This window comes from Coregonus clupeaformis, chromosome 20 (assembly GCF_020615455.1).
Source record: "Coregonus clupeaformis isolate EN_2021a chromosome 20, ASM2061545v1, whole genome shotgun sequence".
Taxonomy (NCBI): Eukaryota; Metazoa; Chordata; class Actinopteri; order Salmoniformes; family Salmonidae; genus Coregonus; species Coregonus clupeaformis.
This window is the reverse complement of record NC_059211.1, coordinates 63,616,282-63,644,231: the sequence shown is the minus strand read 5'-3', so window position 1 is coordinate 63,644,231 and position 27,950 is coordinate 63,616,282. Positions and strand designations below refer to the sequence as shown.

Sequence of the window (27,950 nt, the reverse complement as noted above, 5' to 3'; positions counted from 1 at the left end):
CACAGCACGGAACATGCGTCAGGTAACTGTAACAGAACGTTGCCTCCTCTGAGGTCCGGTGAATTTTGGACACGCACCGACTCGGTTTGGGAGGCAGGGAGTGACAAACATATTTATCTGAAAGTGATTTTACAGTACTCTCAATGCCTATTTTAAAAACGTTATAGACGTTTTAAGTTTCACGTGTTCGTGTGTCTTCTGCACTGATGTGACGAGTTTTGCGTTTTTAAGGCGGATAAAACGCTCAGGTGTTTGTTTTTTCATAGGTTGATTTTTTTGGCCTTTTTATTATTCCTAAGTAGAGCAGCGACGGGAGGTTTTCCACTGCGGTATATTGCTTTATTGAAATACTTTTGTTTACCACGTCAGTGTTTTCCTTGGTTTCGTTTTTAAATATTTAATTTGTAACCACCGACAACGCCGAGTGGCCACGTTGGAACAAACAGGTAAGTGTCTGCAATAATATTATTAGCCTACACCTTTCGATTTCGAAGTTACTTTGCTTTTGTTTTCTACTGAATTTGACAGTTTTCCTGACTGAAGAAAGTTCGTAAACGTCCTTGGGTTGACACCTTTTGAGCTCGTGCCAACTCGTGCTAAAAATGTGATCCTTGTGCGCAAGGAACTACAGGCCTGGCTGCAAGCTGATGATTTGCGACGTGCTTGACCTCTGTATACTATGAAGCCACATATTCACCAAAGGATTATATAATCATAGTCACATTTGGTCCCACCTTATTTGTTGATATGTTCATTCAAGCATCAGTTTAGAAATTAACTTGACAGTGAGTGTGGAAAGTCACAGAAGGGCCTCACAGAACAAACATTTTGAAGGAGAGGTTGCATAATGTTACCAAAATTATGTTGAGCTTTTCCATATCAATTCGAGTTATTTCACAGATTTCCCACATTTCTAAAGGGTACATTCAGAATTCATGATACACTTTAATGGAGTATTTAAATACAGAGAATATAATATACCTCAAAGTGACGGGTAAATGTAGCTCATTATAACCTAGTTAATGCGTTCTGTGATGATGGAACAAATTGGGCCAGCGTTCTATCGCTGAGACTAATAGAGCATGGTAATCATGCCCAGCTGCTGTCGCACCACATACCACCAATATTGTACACCCTAAACTATTACCCATCTAACAGAATGCCTTGGCTCACACTGGTTATGTGTACTGAGTAAATGCAGGGGACTGTGTTAGATGTAGGAGTTGACTTGCATAATTGTGAACACATACGGTATGTGCCTACTAGTGTGCTGAGACACATGGACTGTGTGTGTAATTTCCCTATATTCTTGCCAATGTGTCGTTCAATGCACAGAGTTGATCATTCCCTCTGCTGCATTGTAAACCATGTTTAACACAATGTTGCTGAGCTTCCCCTAAGGGTAAACTGCTGAGGTGATGTCATTATTTAGACCAAGCCTGGTCTCATTCTATGAGAGAGAGAGAGAGAGAAGCCTAGGGCTTTAACATGAGCCATCCAAAACCAACTGCACATAGATCTGCTTAGCTAGCACACAGAAAGACACATGCATGTGGTGGGACTCTGTCAGGGGTGGAATGGTAGGGGAGGGACCCCAGGTTACAGGGGAGACACCCAACAGGTCTCCAGGGACGTACTCTTTAAAGTCTTCCTTCACGAACCCCTAGGCCCTAACTGTGTGTGTGTGTGTGCTAACCCGAGGGTGTTATGAACATAACTGAACCCCTGACTCATTTAGTTTTTAGGAAGTAATATGGTGTTCAGTTCACTCTTTAAGTCCCTGTAACCATATTAATTACTGCACATTGTATGTAGCTTTCTGTTTTGCATCGGAAAGCGAAAACAAGTGTTTCTGAATGGACAAATCTGGGTAGTTACTCCCTTTCAAACGGTTTTCTTCCATTTGGTATCTAGTGAACCAACCTTGTCTCAGAGCATTTTGTATTATTCTGGATCTAAATCCGGGACATTCCATTTAGTATGATATGTCACGTTTCGTATGGTTTGTATACATTTGTGGATGTCATCATCCATATTGTATGGTATGTTACGAATTCCAATTTGTTGTGGCTAATGTTAGCCACCTAGTTAACGTTAGCTAGGCTAGTGGTTAGGGTTATTTGTTAAGGTTAAAGGGTTAGCTAAAAGGGTTAAGGTTATGGGAAATGTTAGCTAACATGCTAAGTCGTTGCAAAGTAGCTGAAAAGTAGTAAGTAGGTAAAAAGTTTCTAAAATGCCAAAGTTGTCCGTGATGAGATTCAAATACGCAACCTTTGGGCTGCTAAACGTTCACGTTATAGGCCCTCCTTTCGTTTTAGCCTTAAGTAACCATTTGTCTTATGTAACCATACCCAAACGTAACATCTATTACTAATTTGAGTGTCCTAGATTTACATTTACTATGTTAGGTCTAGTCTATCAGAGCAGGCTGAGTGAATGCAAACCAGACAGGGTTCAGAGACATCCAACTGGTTGTTCTGCTTTAAACCATCTGTGTTTGCCTTTCACTGAAGTCTTTCTCTCTGATACCTGTGTGTGGTTGGTTTGTGTAAAATGTAACGCAGCGCACTATTAGATTAAGTCAGTTATTTTCATATTAGTTTTTAAATATACACTCATTGGCCAGTTTTAGGTACACCACCCCGTTCACGAAATTGGTACGCTCCTACAAACAGTGAGTCACGTGGCCATGGTTTGCGATATAAAGCAGGCAGACAGGCATCGAGGCATTCAGTTACTGTTCGATTGAACGTTAGAATGAGCAAAACAGGTGACTTAAGCGAACGAGTGTGGTATGATCGTCGGTGCCAGTTCGCTGGTTCCAGCCTCCTGGGATTTTCACGTACCACAGTGTCTAGGATTTACAGAGAATGGTGTGAAAAAACATTAAGTCAGCGGCAGTCCTATGAGCGAAAACAGTTAATTGATGAGAGATTGAAAGAGAATGGCAAGAATCGTGCAAGCTAACAGGCAGGCCACAAACAGGCAAATAACGGCGCAGTACAACAGTGGTGTGCAGAACGGCATCTTGGAACGCACAACTCGTCGGTCCTTGTCACGGATTGGCTATGGCAGCAGACGACCACACCGGGTTCCAAACCGATTAGCTAAAAACAAGAAGCGGCTCAAGTGGGCATACGATCACCGACACTGGTCAATTGAGTGGAAAAACAATGCTTGGTCTGACGAATCCTGGTTCCTGTTGTGTCATGCTGATGGCAGAGTCAGGATTTGGCGTAAGCCGCATGGTTGCTTACGGTACCTAATAAACTGTGTGTGTGTGCATATGTAAAGTGTTGGTTTCATGAGCTGAAATAAGATACCAGAAATGTTCCTCACATTTATTATTTCTCTCTCATTTTGTGCACAAATTTGTTTACATCCCTGTTAGTGAGCATTTATCCTTTGCCAAGCTAATCCATCCACCTGACAGGTGTGACATATCAAGAAGCTGATTAAACAGCATGATCATTACACAGGTGCACCAATAAAAGGCCACTCTAAAATGTGCAGTTTTGTCACACAACACAATGCCCCGGATGTCCCAAGTTTTGAGGGAGTGTGCAATTGGCATGCTGACTGCAGGAATGTCCACCCGAGCTGTTACCAGATAATTGAATGTTAATTTGTCTACCATAAGCCGCCTCCATCGTTTTAGAGAATTTGGCAGTACGTCCAACCGGCCTCACAACCGCAGACCACATGTATGGGTCGTGTGGGCAAGCGGTTTGCTGATGTCAACGTTGTGAACAGAGTGCCCCATGGTGGCGTTGGGGTTATGGCATGGGCAGGCATAAGCTACGGAAAATGAACACAATTGCATTTTATCGATGACAATTTGAATGCACAGAGATACCGTGACGAGATTAGAAAGGGGGCAAATACTACTTCAATGGTACTGTATGTATGTGTATATACTGTATGTGTGAAATATATTGGTAGATGTGTAGGGGGTGGGGCTTAAAAGAAAGAACTGAGAGAAACTGAAGTGTAACCATATCAGTTGGATTTTTATCTGCTATCCTGCTGAAGAGCGCGAGTGTCACACTGACAAGACAGCGGGAGATAAAAACGGAGAGATGGAATGAAGGGAGAAGAGAAACATCATGGTGAAGGGAGAGATGGAGTGACTAGTCTGCTGGAGGGGAAATTCCTCACTGCCTCAAACACTGCCCCTCTTTCTCTCTCTGTTTCTATCTCTCAAACAATGTTCCCCTCTATTTCAATGTCTTTTTTTTAATCTCTTTCTGTTTCTATATATCTCTCTGTTTCTCTAACTTCTTCTCTTTTCTGTCTTTCAATATCGCTACCCCTTTTTTGTTTCCATTTTGCTCTCTTTCTTTCAGTTAATTCCTCTATCGTTGTCTGTTTCTCTCTTTCATTCCCTCTCGCAGGTTCAGTTATGCTCAGTTGCATAACATAGCAGTTCCTGTACATGACATTTACTGACTAATTATTACCATTAGAAGTACTGTAACAGAGAGCCCATGCTCTTTACACTATAATACATGTATAGGACTCCAGTGATCTGCATCATATGTCTGTGTGATATCAGTGTGGTTTGTCTGTCATACCTGATCTTAGAGGCTCCCCAGACCATGCCTAAGCCCCAGGTGTTGTGGTATGTGTAAGTGGGAATCTTTGTGCGTCTCCATTTTCTTTTCACCACACAACCTTTGTTTGTCAGTGTCTTGACTTCGTCCTGGAAGGTAGTGTGAACGAGATGGTACAGTTTACATTGTGTGTGTGTGTCCCACTGTCTGGAATCATCTGTTTACGCCAGAGAAACCCCAGCCGACAGTGACCCGACAAAAAAACATTTACTCTTTTGAAAAGTTTACTTTCTCCTGTACCCACAGTACAAACCCCTCCTCCACACCGGCTGGCAAGGCACCACTACAGACACTTTAAATCATGTTTTATTGGTGTCAATGTAATGGTCTGGGGGTGATTTTATATAAACAAGGAAATAGGGCCTATTCTGTCATAAAGTCAGCTCTTTAGCTCTTAGTATTTACCTAGCCCTTCATCATTGCAAGCAACACATGAACCTTGTGTTCAAAAAATAAATGCACTATTGGTTAAGGGCTGTAAGTAAGCATTTCACTGTAATGTCTGCACCTGTTGTATTCGGCGCATGTGGCCAATAAAATGTGATTTGTTTTGTGTGTGTGTGTGTGTGTGTGTGTGTGTGTGTGTGTGTGTGTGTGTGTGTGTGTGTGTGTGTGTGTGTGTGTGTGTGTGTGTGTGTGTGTGGTAGTGGTATTGGAATTGCCCAGTAGGAGTAGTTTGCCTGGAGATCCTAATTAAGGAAGCTATTCCAGACACTTATATGGTCTCTCCTCCCAGTCATAAACTAAGTTTGTCACAATGTTTATCTAACCTTAACTATCTTTGCTATCTAACAGTGATAGTAGCCATTGAGACTGCTTTTTAATGCAGTGTGTGTGTGTGTGTGTGTGTGTGTGTGCGGTGTGCTTACTCCGTGTGAAGTAGAGGAGCCTGGTTTGTGAATTCGGTTTTTGATCAATGGGCATTTCAGCTGCCCGCAGGTTGATGCCAAGAGGTTGCCATGGTGTGAAAGAGCTGACTTGTCCTATGGGTGTGGACTAACCTCATCCCACCTTTTTGGCTTTGAGTCAGTTTAGTTAGAATGGTCACTTATCTACTATAGAGTCATTCACTACATTGAACAACATTAGCTGATAGTTTGCTCACAGTGATAAGGACTCTTATTTTGCAGTGTCCTTTGAATACTATTTGCATGATCACCTACTGTTTGTTAGATATGTACTCCTGTGCCGGGCACGCTTAATCTGTGCAAGCAGTGTGAAATACAAATGCAACTGACATGTTTGAATGTCTGGGGGAAGGGTGGAACTTCACAAAGTTTTGATGTCCATCCATTTAGCTTCGGTTCACTGACTGACCTCACATCAGACATTGGTCTAATATATGGTATCGGTTTGCTTCCGTTTGACAGCCACGCCCACCACCCCTGAGTTGTTTGCTTAGGTCAGTTGGGTAGCCGACTTGACAGTTAATAACATGGTGACTGAGATTAAACAGTCCCACTTAGACCAGATCAGACTGGTGACCTGATAGAAGCAGAGTTCAAAGGTCACTCCTAGTTTCTCAGCACTGAGCTGGGTCACCAGTACACCAGGGTCAGGAGGTGACCGTGTGGGATACCATGGTCTGTCTGGATACCAGAGACATCTCTTAGGAAATGTGTATTCCCCTTAGATTCCCAAGGCTTTGTCAACATGGCTAGACTCATAACGACATGCTGGTGAATCACAACCTGCTAGTGAATCACAACCCCAGATGGCAAGCATACATTGGTCGAGAGTCGAAACCCAACGTTGGCCTTTGAAGGGATACCGTACCCTAATATACTGTATCCTTATATTAATCCAATCACCTATCTTCTCTCTGATATAATTCCAGAGAAAAGGGGTGTTGTATTGTCTAATTTTTCCTCCAGTGGGTTGGAATGTGAGTGTGTTTGTCCTGGGTGATAATGAGGAATGTTGACGTTAAACATTAGAACGTTTGTCTATCTGCAGATGGAGCACATCTATTCAAGGACTTTGTCTCTGTTTCAGAAGTAGGGCCAGTCATTGTGACCTGTCTGAAATGGGTCCTTCAGTTTAGATTTGCTTTCTCTGTTAGCTTAGCTTAGACATGTTAGCTTAGCTGCTAGGCCCCAAGACAAACACTGCTCCTGGTCTTCACCCAATGATAACAGTGGAGATGAACTGAGACCAGATTACACCAGTCCTGGATACCTCTCTCCAAACCGGTTTTAGAGTCACACACAGACATACGTGCATGCATGCATGCAGGCGTTCGCGCACACTCACTATAATCCTTTACACACACACACACACACACTATAATCCTTTACACACACACACACAGAGACATAACAGGGCGAAACCACTGAAGCAAGCCGTTACACGTCACCGCACAGAGCTGGGATGAGACTACTACTACTACTGCTGCAGCTGCACCCAGACAATGTTAGACGGAGTTGACTCAATATTCTCATTACAGAACAGCCCAAAATAGTTTGATCAAAAGTAGGTCAAATGACAGAACCATACAATATCATCCTACTGTCTGTGTGAGCAGCTAGGCTTAGCCTGTGTTTGTATTAGGCTTGTGTGTGTGTGTGAATACGCGTGATCCTTTGTATATTCAACGAGCTGGTTTTGTCATGTCATTTTGTGCTTTAACTGAGCTGATGGAGTCGGTGATGAACAAAGGTGATACTAAGTAGGGAAGTCAGTTCTCAAAAACATCTGAACGTCTCTGGCGACAATTGGAAATCGTGTGTGTGACAGGATGACATGTTTGTGCTGTGAGGCAGCCCGGGGTGTCGTCTCAACCTGGTCCCCTGTTATCGTCTCTTGATCTCGCTCTGTTTCTCTCTCGCTCTCTTTCTCTCTCGCTCTCTTTCTCTCTCGGTCTCACTCGCTCTCTCCCTTGCTCACTCTGTTTCTCTCTCACAATTCTCAATTCAAGAACCAAAGTTTATTGATATGGAAAGTGTAGCAACTTACAAAGTCAAACATTTTGCCAAAGCAAACTCATAAGAACATTTTAAATCAATGATGACAGAGATACAGTGGGGGAAAAAAGTATTTAGTCAGTCACCAATTGTGCAAGTTCTCCCACTTAAAAAGATGAGAGAGGCCTGTAATTTTCATCATAGGTACACGTCAACTATGACAGACAAAATGAGGGAAAAAATGCAAATTATGGTGGAAAATAAGTATTTGGTCAATAATAAAAGTTTCTCAATACTTTGTTATATACCATTTGTTGGCAATGACACAGGTCAAACATTTTCTGTAAGTCTTCACAAGGTTTTCACACACTGTTGCTGGTATTTTGGCCCATTCCTCCATGCAGATCTCCTCTAGAGCAGTGATGTTTTGGGGCTGTCGCTGGGCAACACGGACTTTCAACTCCCTCCAAAGATTTTCTATGGGGTTGAGATCTGGAGACTGGCTAGGCCACTCCAGGACCTTGAAATGCTTCTTACGAAGCCACTCCTTCGTTGCCCGGGCGGTGTGTTTGGGATCATTGTCATGCTGAAAGACCCAGCCACGTTTCATCTTCAATGCCCTTGCTGATGGAAGGAGGTTTTCACTCAAAATCTCACGATACATGGCCCCATTCATTCTTTCCTTTACACGGATCAGTCGTCCTGGTCCCTTTGCAGAAAAACAGCCCCAAAGCATGATGTTTCCACCCCCATGCTTCACAATAGGTATGGTGTTCTTTGGATGCAACTCAGCATTCTTTGTCCTCCAAACACGACGAGTTGAGTTTTTACCAAAAAGTTATATTTTGGTTTCATCTGACCATATGACATTCTCCCAATCCTCTTCTGGATCATCCAAATGCACTCTAGCAAACTGCAGACGGGCCTGGACATGTACTGGCTTAAGCAGGGGGACACGTCTTGCACTGCAGGATTTGAGTCCCTGGCGGCGTAGTGTGTTACTGATGGTAGGCTTTGTAACTTTGGTCCCAGCTCTCTGCAGGTCATTCACTAGGTCCCCCCGTGTGGTTCTGGGATTTTTGCTCACCGTTCTTGTCATCATTTTGACCCCACGGGGTGAGATCTTGCGTGGAGCCCCAGATCGAGGGAGATCATCAGTGGTCTTGTATGTCTTCCATTTCCTAATAATTGCTCCCACAGTTGATTTCTTCAAACCAAGCTGCTTACCTATTGCAGATTCAGTCTTCCCAGCCTGGTGCAGGTCTACAATTTTGTTTCTGGTGTCCTTTGACAGCTCTTTGGTCTTGGCCATAGTGGAGTTTGGAGTGTGACTGTTTGAGGTTGTGTACAGGTGTCTTTTATACTGATAACAAGTTCAAACAGGTGCCATTAATACAGGTAACGAGTGGAGGACAGAGGAGCCTCTTAAATAAGAAGTTACAGGTCTGTGAGAGACAGAAATCTTGCTTGTTTGTAGGTGACCAAATACTTATTTTCCACCATAATTTGCAAATAAATTCATTAAAAATCCTACAATGTGATTTTCTGGAATTTTTTTTCCTCAATTTGTCTGTCATAGTTGACGTGTACCTATGATGAAAATGACAGGTCTCTCTCATCTTTTTAAGTGGGAGAGCTTGCACAATTGGTGGCTGACTAAATACTTTTTTTCCCCACTGTAATAATGTACCCAGCAGTTCTGTCTCACCCCTCCCACTCTCTGACTCCTCCCCCTCTCCTGGTTATGTCAATCAACTGGTGCTTCACCTCATCTGTGTTCTGTGTGTTTGTGGTGTGATTTGTGTTACCTGTCAGGTTGTGTTTTAAACAGTGGTTGTATATATGAGAATTACATACTGACCTTTCATCCCTCTCTCACCTCTACACACACACACACACACACATTCCCACGTTTCCTGAGATATGAGCGCTTATGAGGAAATTAAAAAAGCCTTACACACACGTATCACATACACAGACGTGCATAATGTCGGTGTTTCAACAGCATGTCGTGTCCTGCTCTGTGTCTCCAGTAGAATGTTCTTGTCCCCTCTCATCTCTTGTCCCCTCTCTCTCATGGCTTACAGTCTTAGACAGACAGACAGCATGGCTTTCTCTCTGAAACTACATAGAACCCTCAGCCCTCCACCGTATCAACGGCAAAATGGGAACTACGGTCACTGTCAAAAGTTTGTAACTTTATTTTTAGCCGGGTATGTATCCTTTTAACTCTCCTCAATTCACTGGATGAGTCCCAATGTCACCCCTATTCCCTATGTAGTACATTACTTTTGACCAGGGCCCATAGAGCTCTGGTCAAAAGTAGTGTACTATGTAGGCAATGGGGTTCCATTGGGACGCAGACACTGTCAGTCCCTGTAGTTCAGATAGTTTAGCTGGTCATTCCCCTCAGAGATGTGTTCAGTAGGCCAGGCTTAGGGAGCTGCCTCCAGGGTTGAGGGATCAGGTAGGCAGTGAGTGAAGGGAAGGGTGTGTGTCTGTAGAGGGGGTGGGGAAAGGAAGAGTGTGTTGCACCTTAGAGTTCCATGGCTGCACCAGGGGAGGATATTGCGGGGAGCGCCGTAGAGGCGGAGAAGGGCCTGCCCCTGGACGAACAGAGACACTATTGTGTGTGTGTGTGTGTGCGGTACCCAAAGGAGCACCTGACAGAGGGGCATTGATGCACCCTGGGCTGAGACTCCTTACAGCCCTACACTATGGGAGGAGGAGGAGGAAGGGGGAAAACATCCCACACAAACCTACATGTTATTTGTCATGGGACCTATACACATGATGTACTGTATAATGACATTAGACTGTGCACTCCAAGCACCGTTGTAGATAATGATTCAATACTGAAATAATCAAGTGCCGTATTTCTGTGTGTGTGGATGTGTGGGAAGTGATTGTATCCACTAGACATTGATTGTGTGGGGTAGCTTGATATATGACTAAGAACAGTGATCTGTAGTTGACTTTGGTAATCCCTGCCACACTCCCAGTCTGTTCACTGTTGGCACTGTGCTTCTATTGCAGTGCACACACACACAGCTCAATAGGAATGCAGTGTTTTCATTCCCCTGACCCAAGCTGTCACTAATTTTTTATAGTGGGCAGTGTGCGGTTGGATCTGGCCCAAGCAAACACAATAGATTCCTGTCATACCACACACACACAAAATAAATATATATATATATATATCAGACACTCGCTCATGTACACACATACACTCTTCCCATCTCTCTCTCTCTCACACACACACCATCACTGCACTATGATTGATTTATCTGTCTCCTCCTAGGTTGGTGTCTGTATCTAAACCAGCAGCACAACCATGACAAACAGGATTTCTCTGCTAGACTGACCCTCTGTGAGGAACTGAAAATCTATGGGTGATGAAAAAGCACTTTGCAACAAATCGCCCCTTCAAGCTACAGACTCTATGATTGAGTACACACACACACACAGGAATTGCCTCTATGATCACTTTCTCTCACACACACACACACACACACACACACACACACACACATAGAGAATCCAGGAACTCTACATTAGGATTGGTGGGGTCTATTTCTATCAACTCCTGACTGGCAGCCAATAACGACAGCAGGGGATGTGTGTGAGGTCTGGGTCTTTGTGATTGGATGGCTCGTCGCCGATCGTCTGGAGGACACTTACTAGTGTGTGTTCTTTCCTCTTCCCAAACAGAGAGATGTGATGCCGGTTTCCAATGGCCTTGGACTGTAGCAATGCACCGGTTTCCTCCAAGTGTCTGATACGGATATACCCTGAATATGATATTGTTGATGTCAGACAGAGGAAGAGGCTTTGATTTTTTTGTAAAACATTTTTGGGCCCATGGTGCTATTCAGCGTCCTTTGAAAGGCTGTCTTGTTGGGTTAGGTGCTGAATGCTGAAGCCTGTCTCCACACACACACACACACACACACACACACACACACACACACCACCTTATCTCCACAGCACATCTTTCTCACATTCACACACCAGACCGGACTTCCTTTCTGTCGACGAGGTGGCCAGTCAAGGCTAGTCGAGCACAGATGCACTTCCTCCCAGAGGCTAGGGCGTAGATCCCAGATAAATCTGATTGTTGATGAAGTAATCTCGGAATGTAAAATACTGCCTCTGGCCGCTCCGACTTAAAATGAACATTTTCATACTTTAGATTGGATTAACTCTGTCTCCATGGCAACAAGTGTTATGTGAATTATTTAACAAACTATTTTAGTGTCTCTGTGCGTCTCCCAAAAGGTTGTAAGTCTTTTGGGATTTAAGTAACGGCCAGAGTCCCGGTCTGCATAGTCAGAGATATTTATTCATTGAGAATTCTGCCATCACAATTTCAGAGTCCATCTTTTATCCTCATACGTCATACAAAAAGAAATCCCTCCCCTCTGTAGGCGGGCTGTAGTTTTCCACTCTAAAACTGCTCTACTGACCTTCAGTTCACACACACACACATATACACACATGCATACACACATACATACACACACACACATATCCTACTCCCTGCATTACTCAGTTATTGCCGTTCTCACAATATTCTGCACCATGTTTTCATAACAGTTTCTCCCCTCCCTAAATTGGGAGGCCTCTTTATCTTAGTTTCTCAGTTGTCTTTGTTGTCTGGCCTAACTCTTACTCACATTGCTAAATAGTGGCTCAATGCCATAGCCTTTACTGGTCCTACACTCACACATTTCTAACACATTATACACAGTTTCAAGGTGTAATAATTAGTCATTCATAATTAATCTATCAACAAGTGAGCCCTTTACCGATCTCATCTTCACTCCCGAGTGACCCAACCTCCAGTGCAATGCGTATTGTTCCAGTGCAACCTCCAATGTAGTGTATACCATTGTCTTATCCCATGGCATGACACCTTAGTAGGAGCCTACTACTGCTCGGCTATGAAAAGCCAACTGACATTTACTCCTGAGGTGCTGACCTGTTGCACCCTCTATAACCACTGTGATTATTATTTCACCCTGCTGGTAATCTATGAAAGTTTGAACATCTTGACGAACTATCTGGCCATAATGGCCATGTACTCTTATCTCCATCTGGCACAGCCAGAAGAGGACTGGCCACCCCTCAGAGCCTGGTTCCTCTCTAGGTTTCTTCCTAGGTTCCTGCCTTTCTTGGAAGTTTTTCCTAGCCACCGTGCTTCTACATCTGCATTGCTTGCTGTTTGGGGTTTTAGGCTGGGTTTCTGTGTAAGCATTTTGTGACATCTGCTGATAAATACATTTGATAAGTTCTTATTAGAACCCTGACGTACTAGTGGAATAGCCTGGATGGGATACTAGTCTGTTTATGTTTTAGCCACTAATGTACAACTGTTGTCTGCACCCTGAAAACATCATATGTGGATGAAGCCATACTTGTACATTTACTTGGCTGATAATATCAGGCAGTAATGTTATCAACAGATCTGCACTAATTGAGGTAGTGCTGACGTGGTCCACTAACAAGTACTACTTGACCTGTGCTAATGGACAAAGGTGTGTGTGTCTTGTCTGTCTGAACATCACAGGATCAGCCCAGTCTCTCTCCCTCTCGAACTCCAAATGTCAGGAGGAAATGGAGCAGAAACAGTTGATGCTGTGAAGTGTGTCGTGCTGCATCGGTCGCCGACGGCAACACGGGGGTAATTGTGTCAGTGTGCGTGGCTGAGCTCGGTTTGATCGCCACGGTGATGTCACCGTCTGGACTGATTGGCCTTTTCCCAACGTGACCCTCATCATTTGATCTGGGACTGGGGCTTTATAAGAAACACCTCACTGACCTATACCCATATGCTACTGAACCTTGGCTTGGACTAAACCTTCACTGCTGTCTGTTTTCGGACTACTTAAACGTGTGTGTGTGCGTGCGCATGGCTGCATGCTTGTGAGTTTGACACAACCCCCCAACCCGTCCACCATGATGTGTACTTGTGCATGACACCTCAACATTCCCATAACCTTGTGACTTAATTTGTAGACACCTGTTATTACTGCTGAGTAATGGTGTGTCTGTGAGAGACAGACATGGTGGCGGCACCTTAAAGGAAGAATGCTGCATGTCCATATAAACCATATAACCCCCTGCTATACAACCACCTGCCTGCTCACTTCTGTTCCCACAGCGAGCGCTAACGCTACGCTAGCAGAAACCATATAGCCTCCTCACAGTGCAAATATACAGTGCATTCGGAATGGATTCAGACCCCTTGACCTTTTCCACATTTTGTGGATACGCCTTATTCTAAAATTGATTAAATTGTTTATTTCCCTCATCCATCTACACACTATACCCCATAATGACAAAATAAAACTGTTTTTTTTACATTTTTGCAAATTCATAAAATATAAAAAACAGAATTATCACAAGTATTCAGACCCTTTACTCAGTACTTTGTTGAAGCACTTTGGCAGCGATTACAGCCTCAACTCTTCTTGGGTATGAAGCTACAAGCTTGGCACACCAGTATTTGTGGAGTTTCTCCCATTCTTTTCTGCAGATCCTCTCAAGCTCTGTCAGGTTGGATGGGGAGTGTCGCTGCAGAGCTATTTTCTGTTCCCTCCAGAGATGTTCGATCGGGTTCAATTCCCCACAGCATGATGCTGCCACCACCATGCTTCACCGTAGGGATGGTGGCAGGTTTTCTCCAGATGTGACGCTTGGCATTCAGGCCAAAGAGTTCAATCTTGGTTTCATTAGACCAGAGAATCTTGTTTCTCATGGTCTGAGAGTCCTTTAGGTGCCTTTTGGCAAACTCCACAAGCGGGCTGTCATGTGCCTTTTACTGAGGAGTAGCTTCCGTCTGGCCACTCTTCGATAAAGGCCTGATTGGTGGAGTGCTGCAGAGATGGTTGTCAGTGTGACCATCGGGTTTTTGGTCACCTCCCTGACCAAGGCCCTTCTCCCCCGATTGCTCAGTTTGGCCGGGCAGCCAGCTTTAGGAAGAGTCTTGGTGATTCCAAACTTCTTCCATTTAAGAATGATGGAGGCCACTGTGTTCTTGGGGACCTTCAATGCTTCAGAAATGTTTTGGTACCCTTCCCCAGATCTGTGCCTCGACACAATCCTGTTACGGAGCTCTACGGACAATTCCTTTGACCTCATGGCTCGGTTTGTGTTCTGACATGCACTGTTAACTGTCGGACCTTTATACAGACAGGTGTGTGCTTTTCCAAATCCTGTCCAATCTATTGAATTTACCACAATCAAGTTGTAGAAACATCTCAAGGATGATCAATGGAAACAGGATGCATCTGAGCTCAATTTCGAGACTCATAGCAAAGGGTCTGAATACTTATGTAAATAAGGTATTTCTGTTTTCTACTTAATACATTTGCAAACATTTCTAAACCTGTTTTCACTTTGTCATTATGGGGTATTGTGTGTAGATTGAGGAACATTTTTAATTTAATACATTTTAGAATAAGGCTGTAACGTAATAAAATGTGGAAAAGGTCAAGGGGTCTGAATACTTTCCGAATACACTAAGTTATCGTTACTCATTGTGTATTTTATTCCTCGTGTTATTATTTCTCTCTCTGCGTTGTTGGGAAGGGCCCATGAGTAAGCATGCCACTGTTAGTCTACACCTGTTTACAAAGCATGTGACTAATACAATTTGATTGTACATTTTATTGAGTTAAGGGTGTAGGGCCCAGGGACCTGGTCTAGGAGAAGGGTCTGTTACACACTGGCCCTCATGGCATAAAAGCATGTAGGCGATCTCCACAATTCAGTGAATACTGTTAAGACAATGGGTTACGGTCTTGGGCTAATACCAAGCCATTGTGTGCACGTTTTCTCTAACTTACTCTCTCCCTCCCTCTGCTGTGTATCATATTGTATCTAATTATCAGTCTGTCTGTAGGGAGCTCAACAATGCTCCTCATCAAAGACGGTTTGTTTATCTCCTCACTGCTATTCCTGGCTCCCCACGAGACCTGACGTAGTCCCTACGGAGGCTCATAAGCTGGTTATAGGCTGTCATAGCCCCAATGCCTCCAAACACCAGGGAGGTTGGGTTTTGAGGGAGGTATCAGGGTGTTTTCTAAGGCTTGGAGCAGAGGATATGAACTGTATGTAGAAGGATGAAGGGTAGGTGGTGATGGTTGCTTTTTACACCAGATCGCAGGTATAAACTAGTGACTGTGATGTTTTTCTAGTGGACTTGGATCCTTTTGTGTGCGTTGGGTCCAGTCTCCAATGTTCCCTTGGGGAGTAGGAAATAACACTGTTTTATCTCCTGGTCCTCTATAGCTCAGTTGGTAGAGCATGGCGTTTGCAACGCCAGGATAGTGGGTTCAATTCCCGGGACTACCCATACGTAAAATGTATGCATGCGTGACTAAGTTGCTTTGGATAAAAGTGTCTGCTAAATGGCATATATTATTATATGATCTGTTTCTACATTGTAGAAAACAAAGGCTCTAAAATAAAGGTTGGCGGGTACAGCACATCCTCCAGGCTGTATTCATACATTCCAAGTCAGGCTAGTCATATTGTCCCATTGTGTGTCAGCTGTGAGGATCAAAACATGTAGTTACACAGTCATTTGCCTTGTGATGCCTGAGGCCATGTCACAAGGGATACGTCATGTGAAACGACACAAGCTAGATAGAAACATCCAGATTAATTCCCTGAAAAACAACAAAGGCTTCCAGGCATCTTGGGGTCAGAGTGCTGATCTAGGATCAGGTCCCCACCTGTCCGTATAATCATATTCATTGTGATCTAAAAGGCAAAACTGTTCCTAGAACAGCACTTCAACTACTTCCTAAGGTAACTGATATCTGTGACCTTTTTAACCTGTGACCTATAACCTTTAACTTCTTGTCTTGTCACACAGATTGAAGATGGACGAGGCAGAGAAGTACAAACAGAGACTGCAGGCGATCACTGTGAGCCAAGCACCTTGACACACGCACCCACACATACAGGCCCATGGAAACTAAGCACTGCTCCTTGCGCTGTCCGTCTGTAGCTACTGAATAATTTACCCAGAGTGCAGTGTGTCGCACCAGGCCGCCTCCCTCAGCCCAGTAAAACAACGCCACGCAATTTCAATGGAGACACATTGAGACACAGTGACTATTATGGGGTGGCTACCTCGCTATGGCGATGGTGCCTATGTGACAGGTTTGACCAGGTGTTCTCTATTTAGTTTTCTTCTACCCCTCTTCTTTCTGTTCTCTTTATTCTTCCTTTCCCTCTCTGTTTCTATTTTTTTCCTCTTTGTTTATCACTCCACTTCTCTCGCTGTCTCGCCCCCTCCCTCGCTCTCGCCTCTCTCTCTCTGTCTCTCAGGAGAAGCGTCGTCTGCAGGAGGAGCAGGAGAGGGCCAAGAGGGAGCTGGAGGACGAGAGGCTGAGGCTACAGCAGCTCAAGGTAACAAACCCCTCTCACTGTCCCCGACACACCCCTCTCACTGTCCCCGACACACCCCTCTCACTGTCCCCGACACACCCCCCTCACTGTCCCCGACACACCCCCCTCACTGTCCCCGACACACCCCTCTCACTGTCCCCGACACACCCCTCTCACTGTCCCCGACACACCCCGCTCACTGTCCCCGACACACCCCTCTCACTGTCCCCGACACACCCCCCTCACTGTCCCCCGACACACCCCCCTCACTGTCCCCGACACACCCCTCTCACTGTCCCCCGACACACCCCTCTCACTGTCCCCGACACATCCCCTCACTGTCCCCCGACACCCCCCCTCACTGTCCCCGACACACCCCCCTCACTGTCCCCGACACACCCCCTTCACTGTCCCCGACACACCCCCTCACTGTCCCCCGACACACCCCCCTCACTGTCCCCGACACACCCCTCTCACTGTCCCCGGCACACACCTCACTGTCCCCGACACACCCCCCTCACTGTCCCCGACACACACCCCTCACTGTTCCCGACACACCCCTCTCACTGTCCCCGACACACCCCTCTCACTGTGTAGGACTATTTATTTTGAAGTGTGATATCAAATGGCCAGATAAGTGACCACATACACTCAGACACACATGCTCTCTCTCTGAGTATGGTGGTGGATACCGGACAGAACCCCCACACTCTGGGAAAAGCCTGAATATTTGAAACATTCTTATTTCCCAACAAATGTAGAATGTGGCCATAATGTTGTTCTGCCAAAATCCTGTACGGGCTTGTTAGCAAGGGGCTAACTTCAGTTCCAGATTCCATTCCAAGCAACACACAGCTCCTAGTCCACTTGAGAGCACACAAACACTTCCTGAAATTGCCTGCCAGAGGTTGGAGGTTTGGCCTTCCTTCGCTGGAATCGTGTGTGTTTACGTGCCCTGCTCTCTGCACTGGACTGCTCTATTGTTTTCACACAATTTCCAGATTGGCGTTCCCGCTTCCTACAACACCGTGTTACATTGCCCTAGGGCGCAATGTTCATCCTTTCTGTGTGTTTGTGTATACCCAATGATAAAATGGTTTCAGGTGACTGGTCTGCCTAAGTCTGCTACCTGGAGCCACCTCCAACAATGATTCCCCAACCACGCTTATAAGGCTAAATTGTAACAAACTTGCATAAACCACCATTTTTGGTTGGCTACCTTCTAACCTACAAGAACGCCTCTGTCTACAACTGTACTGTCCCCACTACTGAAGGAACAAACCCTGCTCTGTACACTTCAGAGGTAAAGGTAGTGTTGACCTCTCAATGGCTGTCACCAGCAGTGGTCTCTAGACTTCCTCAGAGGTCAATTACAGCCTGCTTATCACCCCCACATCTTTAAAAGGGCTATTGAAGTTACAGAACATGAATAATAACAAGCCCAAATCACACAATGCTAACTGCAAAGTTAATTTGACTGCTTTTAAAGAGGTCTTACTTCTATTAAGGGAACACACTAATTGAAGCTGCATACTTCAGAGGGAGTGTAAAAGTAGCCTGTAAAGTTGCAACTTCGCAGTTCAACAAAGGTACATGAATCGAAATTGAAGAACAACTGGATGTGTGAGAGAAAGATTCAACCTCTTAAAGGACAATGGCTGGGTATTTCTTTATGAAAAGGTACTATAACCTTATAATTGTTATCATCATCATTCAATGTGCTATCATATGAGTCCTCTGTGGTTAGAAGGGAGGTGTCCTGTTTTATATTCAGCCACTCTTGGAGGATAGTGGGTATTTCATAATTATGTGAAAAGGTGTCATGGGTCTGCACTCAAAGATGTCGCATAAAGTTTACTACATTTTTATTTTTTTAAATACTGTATTTTCACTGCATCAGGGATAGTGTACACAGATGTTTTGTCTTTGCAGCCTTCAGTACCTACACACTAATGCAGTGAAAATATATTTTTTTATAATAAAATGCGACATCTTTTTGAGTGCGGACCCATCACACCTTTTTGCTTATCTGAATTTACGGGTTTTACCCACCAACCAAACTCCTGGGAGAGCACGATGGTCCCCTTTTGATGAGTTCTTTCTTAATTATGGAAGAGAAGAGAAAACGCTACATTTAATTGAACCTCGTATTAGTCCTGTTTGGTTAGAGGGAGGTGTTCTACAAACACATTTTGGCACTCTGAGAGGACTTGTGCTGCTACAGGAACAGGAAGGAAGTGCTCTCTGCAGACTTCCTGTCAGGGCTCTGCTCTACAGTTCACCTTCAGCTGAGGTGGTGAGAGGGAGCCAGCGGGGAGGGGAGAGGAGGGGAAGGGAGTGGTAGGAGAGGAAAGGAGAGACCCTGTGTCCCAATTCTTTACCTTGCTCCCAAAAGTGTGCACTCATTCACTCCCCCTCATGCATTTAAAAGCATTTGATTGGTGTAAGCATGGGCTAGTAATCTTTTTAAATCTATCAAATGAAGCGAGCAAGTTCACACTTGGGGCAGAAAGGAGTGTGTTCCTGTCCGAATGTATGGGATATGAGTTAAAGGGACAGGCACCTGTTTAGGGGTTTAATGAAAGGTTAAAGGGATGGGACACCTGTTGAGGGGTTTATTAAAGGGTTAAAGGGATGGGACACCTGTTGAGGGGTTTATTAAAGGGTTAAAGGAATGGGACACCTGTTGAGGGGTTTATTAAAGGGTTAAAGGGATGGGACATCTGTTGAGGGGTTTATTAAAGGGTTAAAGGGGTGGGACACCTGTTGAGGGGTTTGTTAAAGGGATGGGACATATGTTGAGGGGTTTGTTAAAGGGGTGGGACACCTGTTGAGGGGTTTGTTAAAGGGGTGGGACACCTGTTGAGGGGTTTATTAAAGGGTTAAAGGAATGGGACACCTGTTGAGGGGTTTATTAAAGGGAAGGGGAGAAGTGGAGTGGGGAATAAGTTCTAATAGAGAGACGTGACCTATGCTAATTGGATGGGGAGGTCTAAAGGTCACATCCACCTGCTGACACCATAACAATAGTGTGTGAGAATGAAGACAAGCCTGTCAGATGTAAAGACTGTCATGTTGCGTTATGGTTGTGTCTGAGTATGAGTGCACGATTTGGATGATGACTGTGGTGACGCTCTCCCTGTGTCCTCTCCCTCTCTCCCTGTGTCCTCTCTTTCTCCCTCTGTCCTCTCTCTCTCTCCCTCCCTCTGTCCTCTCTCTCTCCCTCTGTCCTCTCTTTCCCTCTGTCCTCTCTTTCCCTCTGTCCTCTCTTTCCCTCTGTCCTCGCTGTCTCTCCCTGTGTCCTCGCTGTCTCTCCCTGTGTCCTCTCCCTCTCTCCCTGTGTCCTCTCTCTTTCTCCCTCTGTCCTCTCTCTCTCTCCCTCTGTCCTCTCTCTCTCTCCCTCTGTCCTCTCTCTCTCTCCCTCTGTCCTCTCTTTCCCTCTGTCCTCTCTCCCTGTGTCCTCTCCATCTCGCTCCCTCTCGTGCTACCGCTCTCTCTCCATCCAGAGGAAGTCTCTGAGAGACCAGTGGCTGATGGACGGCCCCTCCTCCCCCACATCCTCAGAGCCCCGTTCCCCACTGTGGGGCTCCCAGGCCCAGGAGATGGAGCAACGCATAGACAAGTAGGAATCTTCTATTGTACACCCCATACTCGCCACATTACCTGTAGACTCGCCACATTACCTGTAGACTCGCCACATTACCTGTAGACTCGCCACATTACCTGTAGACTCACTAGAGTCTACAGGTAATGGACACCCAAGTGGCGCAGCGGTCTAAGGCACTGCATCTCTGTGCTTGAGGCGTCACTACAGACCCTTGTTCGTTTCCAGGCTGTATCACAACCGGCCGTGTTTCAAATCAAATTTTATTGGTCACATGCGCCGAATACAACAGGTGCAGACATTACAGTGAAATGCTTACTTACAGCCCTTAACCAACAGTGCATTTATTTTAAACAAAAAAAGTAAGAATAAAACAACAACAAAAAAGTGTTGAGAAAAAAAAGAGCAGAAGTAAAATAAAGTGACAGTAGGGAGGCTATATATACAGGGGGGTACCGTTGCAGAGTCAATGTGCGGGGGCACCGGCTAGTTGAGGTAATATGTACATGTGGGTAGAGTTAAAGTGACTATGCATAAATACTTAACAGAGTAGCAGCAGCGTAAAAAGGATGGGGTGGGGGGGCAGTGCAAATAGTCCGGGTTTGGGAGTCCCATAGGGCGGCGCACAATTGGCCCAGTGTCGTCCAGGTATGGCCAGGGTAGGCCGTCATTGTAAATAAGAATTTGTTCTTAACTGACATGCCTAGTTAAATAAAGGTTAAATAAAAAAGCACAAAAAAAACTTGATACTCACCACATTACCTGTAGACTCACTAGATACTCACCACATTACCTGTAGACTCACTAGATACTCACCACATTACCTGTATACTCACTAGATACTCACCACATTACCTGTAGACTCACTAGATACTCACCACATTACCTGTAGACTCACTAGATACTCACCACATTACCTGTAGACTCACTAGATACTCACCACATTACCTGTAGACTCACTAGATACTCACCACACTTTTTTTTCTAGTATCTTTCTTGGGCCGTACATGCAGTGGGTGTTTGTAGGAGGCCAGCCTCACCTCATAGTCTACACAGTAGCTGTATAAATATTCTTACTTTCGAAGACTTTCTATACTCTCCATGTTTCTTTCTAGGGTTGTGGCTGTTTGTTAAACCTCAGTGTTTATAGTCTCTACACCTCATAGTGTTTATAGTCTCTACACCTTATAGTGTTTATAGTCTCTACACCTCATAGTGTTTATAGTCTCTACACCTCAGTGTTTATAGTCTCTACACCTCATAGTGTTTATAGTCTCTACACCTCATAGTGTTTATAGTCTCTACACCTCATAGTGTTTATAGTCTCTACACCTCATAGTGTTTATAGTCTCTACACCTCATAGTGTTTATAGTCTCTACACCTCATAGTGTTTATAGTCTCTACACCTCATAGTGTTTATAGTCTCTACACCTCATAGTGTTTATAGTCTCTACACCTCATAGTGTTTATAGTCTCTACACCTCATAGTGTTTATAGTCTCTACACCTCATAGTGTTTATAGTCTCTACACCTCAGTGTTTATAGTCTCTACACCTCGTAGTGTTTAGTCTCTACACCTCGTAGTGTTTATAGTCTCTACACCTCGTAGTGTTTATAGTCTCTACACCTCGTAGTGTTTATAGTCTCTACACCTCGTAGTGTTTATAGTCTCTACACCTCATAGTGTTTATAGTCTCTACACCTTAATATTTATAGTCTCTACACCTTAATGTTTACAGTGAGGGAAAAAAGTATTTGATCCCCTGCTGATTTTGTATGTTTGCCCACTGACAAAGACATGATCAGTCTAATTTTAATGGTAGGTTTATTTGAACAGTGAGAGACAGAATAACAACAACAAAATCCAGAAAAACGCATGTCAAAAATGTTATAAATTGATTTGCATTTTAATGAGGGAAATAAGTATTTGACCCCTCTGCAAAACATTACTTAGTACTTGGTGGCAAAACCCTTGTTGGCAATCAGAGGTCAGACGTTTCTTGTAGTTGGCCACCAGGTTTGCACACATCTCAGGAGGGATTTTGTTCCACTCCTCTTTGCATATCTTCTCCAAGTCACTAAAGTTTTGAGGCTGACGTTTGGCAACTTGAACTTTCAGCTCCCTCCACAGATTTTTTATGGGATTGTCCTGTCCCCTTAGCAGAAAAACACCCCCAAAGCATAATGTTTCCACCACCATGTTTGACGGTGGGGATGGTGTTCTTGGGGTCATAGGCAGCATTCCTCCTCTTCCAAACACGGCGAGTTGAGTTGATGCCAAAGAGCTCGATTTTGGTCTCATCTGACCACAACACTTTCACCCAGTTCTCCTCTGAATCATTCAGATGTTCATTGGCAAACTTCAGACGGCCCTGTATATGTGCTTTCTTGAGCAGGGGGACCTTGCGGGCGCTGCAGGATTTCAGTCCTTCACGGCGTAGTGTGTTACCAATTGTTTTCTTGGTGACTATGGTCCCAGCTGCCTTGAGATCATTGACAAGATCCTCCCGTGTAGTTCTGGGCTGATTCCTCACCGTTCTCATGATCATTGCAACTCCACGAGGTGAGATCTTGCATGGAGCCCCAGGCCGAGGGAGATTGACAGTTATTTTGTGTTTCTCCATTTGCAAATAATCGCACCAACTGTTGTCACCTTCTCACCAAGCTGCTTGGCGATGGTCTTGTAGCCCATTCCAGCCTTGTGTAGGTCTACAATCTTGTCCCTGACATCTTTGGAGAGCTCTTTGGTCTTGGCCATGGTGGAGAGTTTGGAATCTGATTGATTGATTGCTTCTGTGGACAGGTGTCTTTTATACAGGTAACAAGCTGCGATTAGGAGCACTCCCTTTAGGAGTGTGCTCCTAATCTCAGCTCGTTACCTGTATAAAAGACACCTGGGAGCCAGAAATCTTTCTGATTGAGAGGGGGTCAAATACTTATTTCCCTCATTAAAATGCAAATAAATGTATAACATTTTTGACATGCGTTTTTCTGGATATTTTTGTTGTTATTCTGTCTCTCACAGTTCAAATAAACCTACCATTAAAATTATAGACTGATCATTTCTTTGTCAGTGGGCAAACGTACAACATCAGCAGGGGATCAAATACTTTTTTCCCTCACTGTATAGTCTCTACACCTCGTAGTGTTTAGTCTCTACACCTCATAGTGTTTATAGTCTCTACACCTCAGTGTTTATAGTCTCTACACCTCATAGTGTTTATAGTCTCTACACCTCATAGTGTTTATAGTCTCTACACCTCATAGTGTTTATAGTGTATTTCATGTACTGTAAGTGTATGAAAGCACTGCCTTTATCAATGCAAGGTTAAAAGTGAATGGTTTGTTCTGGCTGAGATTGTAATGGAACGCCAACAAAGTGCGTGTGTCTATGTGTGTGTGTCAGGTTGCAGACAGAGAGTCAACGGTTAGTGGAGGAGGAGGAGAAACTGGAGCAGCAGATGGAGGATGGCCAAGCTGTGAGTGACACACACTATGTCTTACTGTACTTGTGAGGACCTTTTGGGGACCAACAAATTATTCCCATTTTTCCCCTAACCCTAAACTCTAATTCTAACCCCTTAGCCTAAAATATACTTTTTTACAAGTGAGGACCAGCAAAATGTCCTCACTTCTCTGAATTTTAGTTAGTTTGCTATTCTTGTGAGGCCTTCTGGTACTAAAACGTGTACACCTACACCACACACACACACAGAGGGAGAAAGAATTAGGATGGCCAAGCTGTGAGTAACGCACATAAACACACACTGATACACACGCACACAAACCAATTGAATGGGCTAGCTAGAATACATGCAGAACAAGTAGCCCCATCATTACGTCAATTCTTCCCACCAGTCCTGACCGACGAGGCTCCTTTTAGATTAATAATACATTTTTCCATAATAATACGTTAATGCAGCTTTGATGTAGCACCTCTTGTTCAGAAGCAGGAACTTTAGAAAGGCCCTTCTTGCATAAACAATGTACCACTTAGACGTGTATAATCGTTCCACCTCAAGGAAACCGTGACTGTTTACCTCAGAATGACCTTTTATTTTAGAACAAAAATTATCTTCTCCTCTTCAAGTCTTTTGTTCTTTTGTTTGTATTTCTTCTCCTAACCTTGATTTTTAGAGGTTGTTGTAGAGACGTGAATCACAAACCGAGCGTGTTATTTTGACTCGTAGACTAGGAGCAGACCAGTGAAGGTTGACTCGTATGATAGCGGCTTTTTGTGGCATGGCAGAGATGGAACTACTCACAACAATTTGCTCTTGTTATAAAGAGAGTGTGCTCCCACCCTCTTTAAAGGTAGACTCAGTGATTTGACGTAGATGCATAAAGTAAACTGCATAGTGGATCAATTTCTGCAACAACTAAGAGCGTTGAAGCGCGAGGCTCAACTTATATGCTGTTTTCGTGCCCTGGCTACCAGGCTGTAACGAAGCGAACCCTGTAGACGTGCAGATACTGTGTGTGACTGTGTGAGAGAGAAGTCTTTGCATCTCACTCATCTCAATATCTGCTGTGCTGCTTGTGGCAACGTCATTCCGCTGAGTCTACCTTGTTAAGGTAGGCATATTTAGTATTGAATAGTCACTGGTGGAAGGTGGGCCCGAAAGGCTAATTTGCATCCCCTTGTGGGTTGAAAATGCATGAATGACGACGTTCATCTACTCTTATAATGGCATTGCTCATTATGGTCATGGTTACAACTTGAGACTGAAAATAATTAAAGAATGGAATGTGCCTATCTAACCCCGCCTGTGTCTGTCTCCTCCAATAGAATGCAGCGATGGTGGTGGAGGCTACAGCAGGTAGGTGTGACCTGTCTGTGAATGAACTAATGACTGTCTAGCTGTCACCACCTGTTACTGTTAGCAACCGCTGGTAGCAATCGTTGTTCCACTAGCACTTCTTTATATTACTTGATTCAATCAATTTAATTGCGGAAAGATAAAATAATACGTCTTTATGTTTCTGTTTGAGTTGATAATGAATGTGATGTGTGGTAAAAATACATGATTTTAAATAACCCGACCAGAATCGGGACAGTTGATTTGAAATTCCCTTCGATCTTCAGTTGAATGGTGGGCTTAATAAAACACTGATTTAAAAAAAGTGTTATTTCCATCTACCTATTCCCACAGAAGCAGTCCATGCAGTTATCTTGGAGAATGGACAGGAAGAAGTAGTGGCCGAATCCGGTAAGGGGTTAACAATGTTAACGTCATCGCTCCTCCACTCTGAATCAACTCAAATGGGTTGTAGTCCCAGAAGATGCTACAGACTGTACTAGCCTTTGATGGCATTTGTATTACAAAGGCGAAACATTGTATTCATACGTCAGTGGAAGTTCATACATGCATACAGTGAATATCTATGCATTTTAATGATATGGAATACATATACATTGATGCTGATGAAGAATCTCATGTGTTAAGTTAAGTTATCAGAGGGTAAAGCACAGAAATATTATTTATATAACGTGAACATCCCATTAGACCACTGCTGTTTGGCTGCACCATGATGGGTCTAGTAATTATATTTCTATGGGGCAAAGAGCACACAACACAAGCCAAGTCAGTGGAAATGTTCTGGTTGGTTGGATTCAGGGTCACAGGGACTGGCAACATGCCTTTGGCTTGGTGCTAAAATGTCCCTCTTATCATTATGACCTTCTGTCATGAGTCCAGAATAGAACAGCGGTGATTCTGTAAGCTGCACTCCCTTCTCTTCTTTTGGATTTCTAATGTCACTCGTTCCATTGGCCGGCCTCTTTTCTTGTCTTTCTCCTTCACTCTCCATAACTTTCTCCAAGTTCCAACAAATGTTCAACTCTCCTGTTTCTTCTGTGCTCACTATTCTAGCTGGGCTTTGCAGAGCTTGGTAAGATGAATGTGCGTGTTTGCCAATGGTCTTGCTGATAGAAGGCTGGGAAGATGATTTCAACATTTCCTAACTATGATCTGTCTCTCTTGTCACAGTTCTAGGAACAGTGGAGGCAGCTCTATTGGAAAGAGCTGAGATCCTCACCAATGGGAGAGGAGAGGGGGAGGGGCAAGCTGCTACCCACGATGCATCAGACGGCGGACTGCCCAACGGTCCAGTGACTGTCATCCCTGGCGACGGTACAGTTACCATGACGTTCCTGGGGTTCACTGAGGCGGAGCCAAGCGAGGCTCCGTTAATCGAGGACGACGAGGAAGGAGGATTGATCATGATGCGAGCGGAGCGAGTGACTATCACGGACGAGGGAGACGAGCTGGCCGATGACCTTTCCCCTCCGGGTCAGGAACTAGAAGTAGACTCGGCCGCGTCCAATCAGAGTTCAGAATCTCCTGAGGAAGGAGGAGATGAGAAGGTGAAACCAGAGACAACTCCTGAAGAGTCCTCAGAAGTAGCAAAAGAGACTGAGGTGGAGGCAGACACAGTAACAGGAGATTTAGGAGAAGGACAGATGGACACAGTAACAGGAGATTTAGGAGAAGGACAGATGGACACAGTAACAGGAGATTTAGGAGAAGGACAGATGGACACAGTAACAGGAGATTTAGGAGAAGGACAGATGGACACAGTAACAGGAGATTTAGGAGAAGGACAGATGGACACAGTAACAGGAGATTTAGGAGAAGGACAGATGGACACAGTAACAGGAGATTTAGGAGAAGGACAGATGGACACAGTAACAGGAGATTTAGGAGAAGGACAGATGGACACAGTAACAGGAGATTTAGGAGAAGGACAGATGGACACAGTAACAGGAGATTTAGGAGAAGGACAGATGGAGGGTGGGGCGAACGGTGGTGGAGAGGCACAGCCAGTAGAGGAAGCTCCTGTGTCTGACCTGCAGTCCCCAGATGATGCCCTAGATGGCGCTGTGGCGGCCGTTCCCGTCTACTCTGAGACCTCACTCACCCCCAGGCCCGACACAGAGGGAGAGGCTGCAGGCGAGCCGGCAGAGGGTGATGCGGAAGTGAAGACTGAAGTGGAAGTCAAGGGGGAAGAGGTGGCCTTGGTGGCCCCAGAAACAGCCACCCTCCCTGGGGGCCAGTTCCTGGAGGTGTCCTTAGTGGAACCCCAGACTGAGTCAGAGCCAGAGCAGGAGCCCTTGCTGTTCCCATCCAAGGCCCAGACCCTGGCCCTGGGGGAGCAGGCTCCAGCCGCCCCAGAGACACTCACCCCTACCAGGGGAGAGGCGGAGGGAGGGGTCGGTGTGGCTCCCAAACGCAAGACCTGCCAGTGCTGCTCTGTCATGTGATCGATCATTTCGCTCGCTCGCGCTCTCACTCTACCAAAGTTTTCCAATGCATTCTCTGTATACTACAAGAGGGACTTGACACTGCCTCTGACACTGTGAATGAATGGTGGGCGGTAAGATGGTGTGTTATTATCGAAGTGCCTTGTGGATCTCCTTCCCTAAG

At 44.8% G+C, this 27,950-nt stretch overlaps 1 protein-coding gene across 3 annotated transcripts; it reads left to right on the top strand.

Moving 5' to 3' along the window:
* palm3 (paralemmin 3) lies at positions 1–27,950 on the top strand. Of its 3 annotated transcripts, XM_041867561.2 has the most exons (9): positions 1–446; positions 16,401–16,452; positions 16,859–16,939; positions 20,425–20,540; positions 23,930–24,002; positions 25,313–25,343; positions 25,677–25,733; positions 26,514–26,969; positions 27,006–27,950. In XM_041867561.2, exons 2-9 carry the CDS (start codon positions 16,408–16,410, stop codon positions 27,785–27,787), a joined length of 1,641 nt encoding a protein of 546 aa, XP_041723495.2. In that variant the 5' UTR covers positions 1–446; positions 16,401–16,407; the 3' UTR covers positions 27,788–27,950. The 3 variants fall into 3 exon arrangements, with proteins under 3 accessions (XP_041723495.2, XP_041723494.2, XP_041723493.2); XM_041867560.2 differs by having other exon boundaries at positions 4–446; positions 25,680–25,733; positions 26,514–27,950; XM_041867559.2 differs by having other exon boundaries at positions 4–446; positions 26,514–27,950.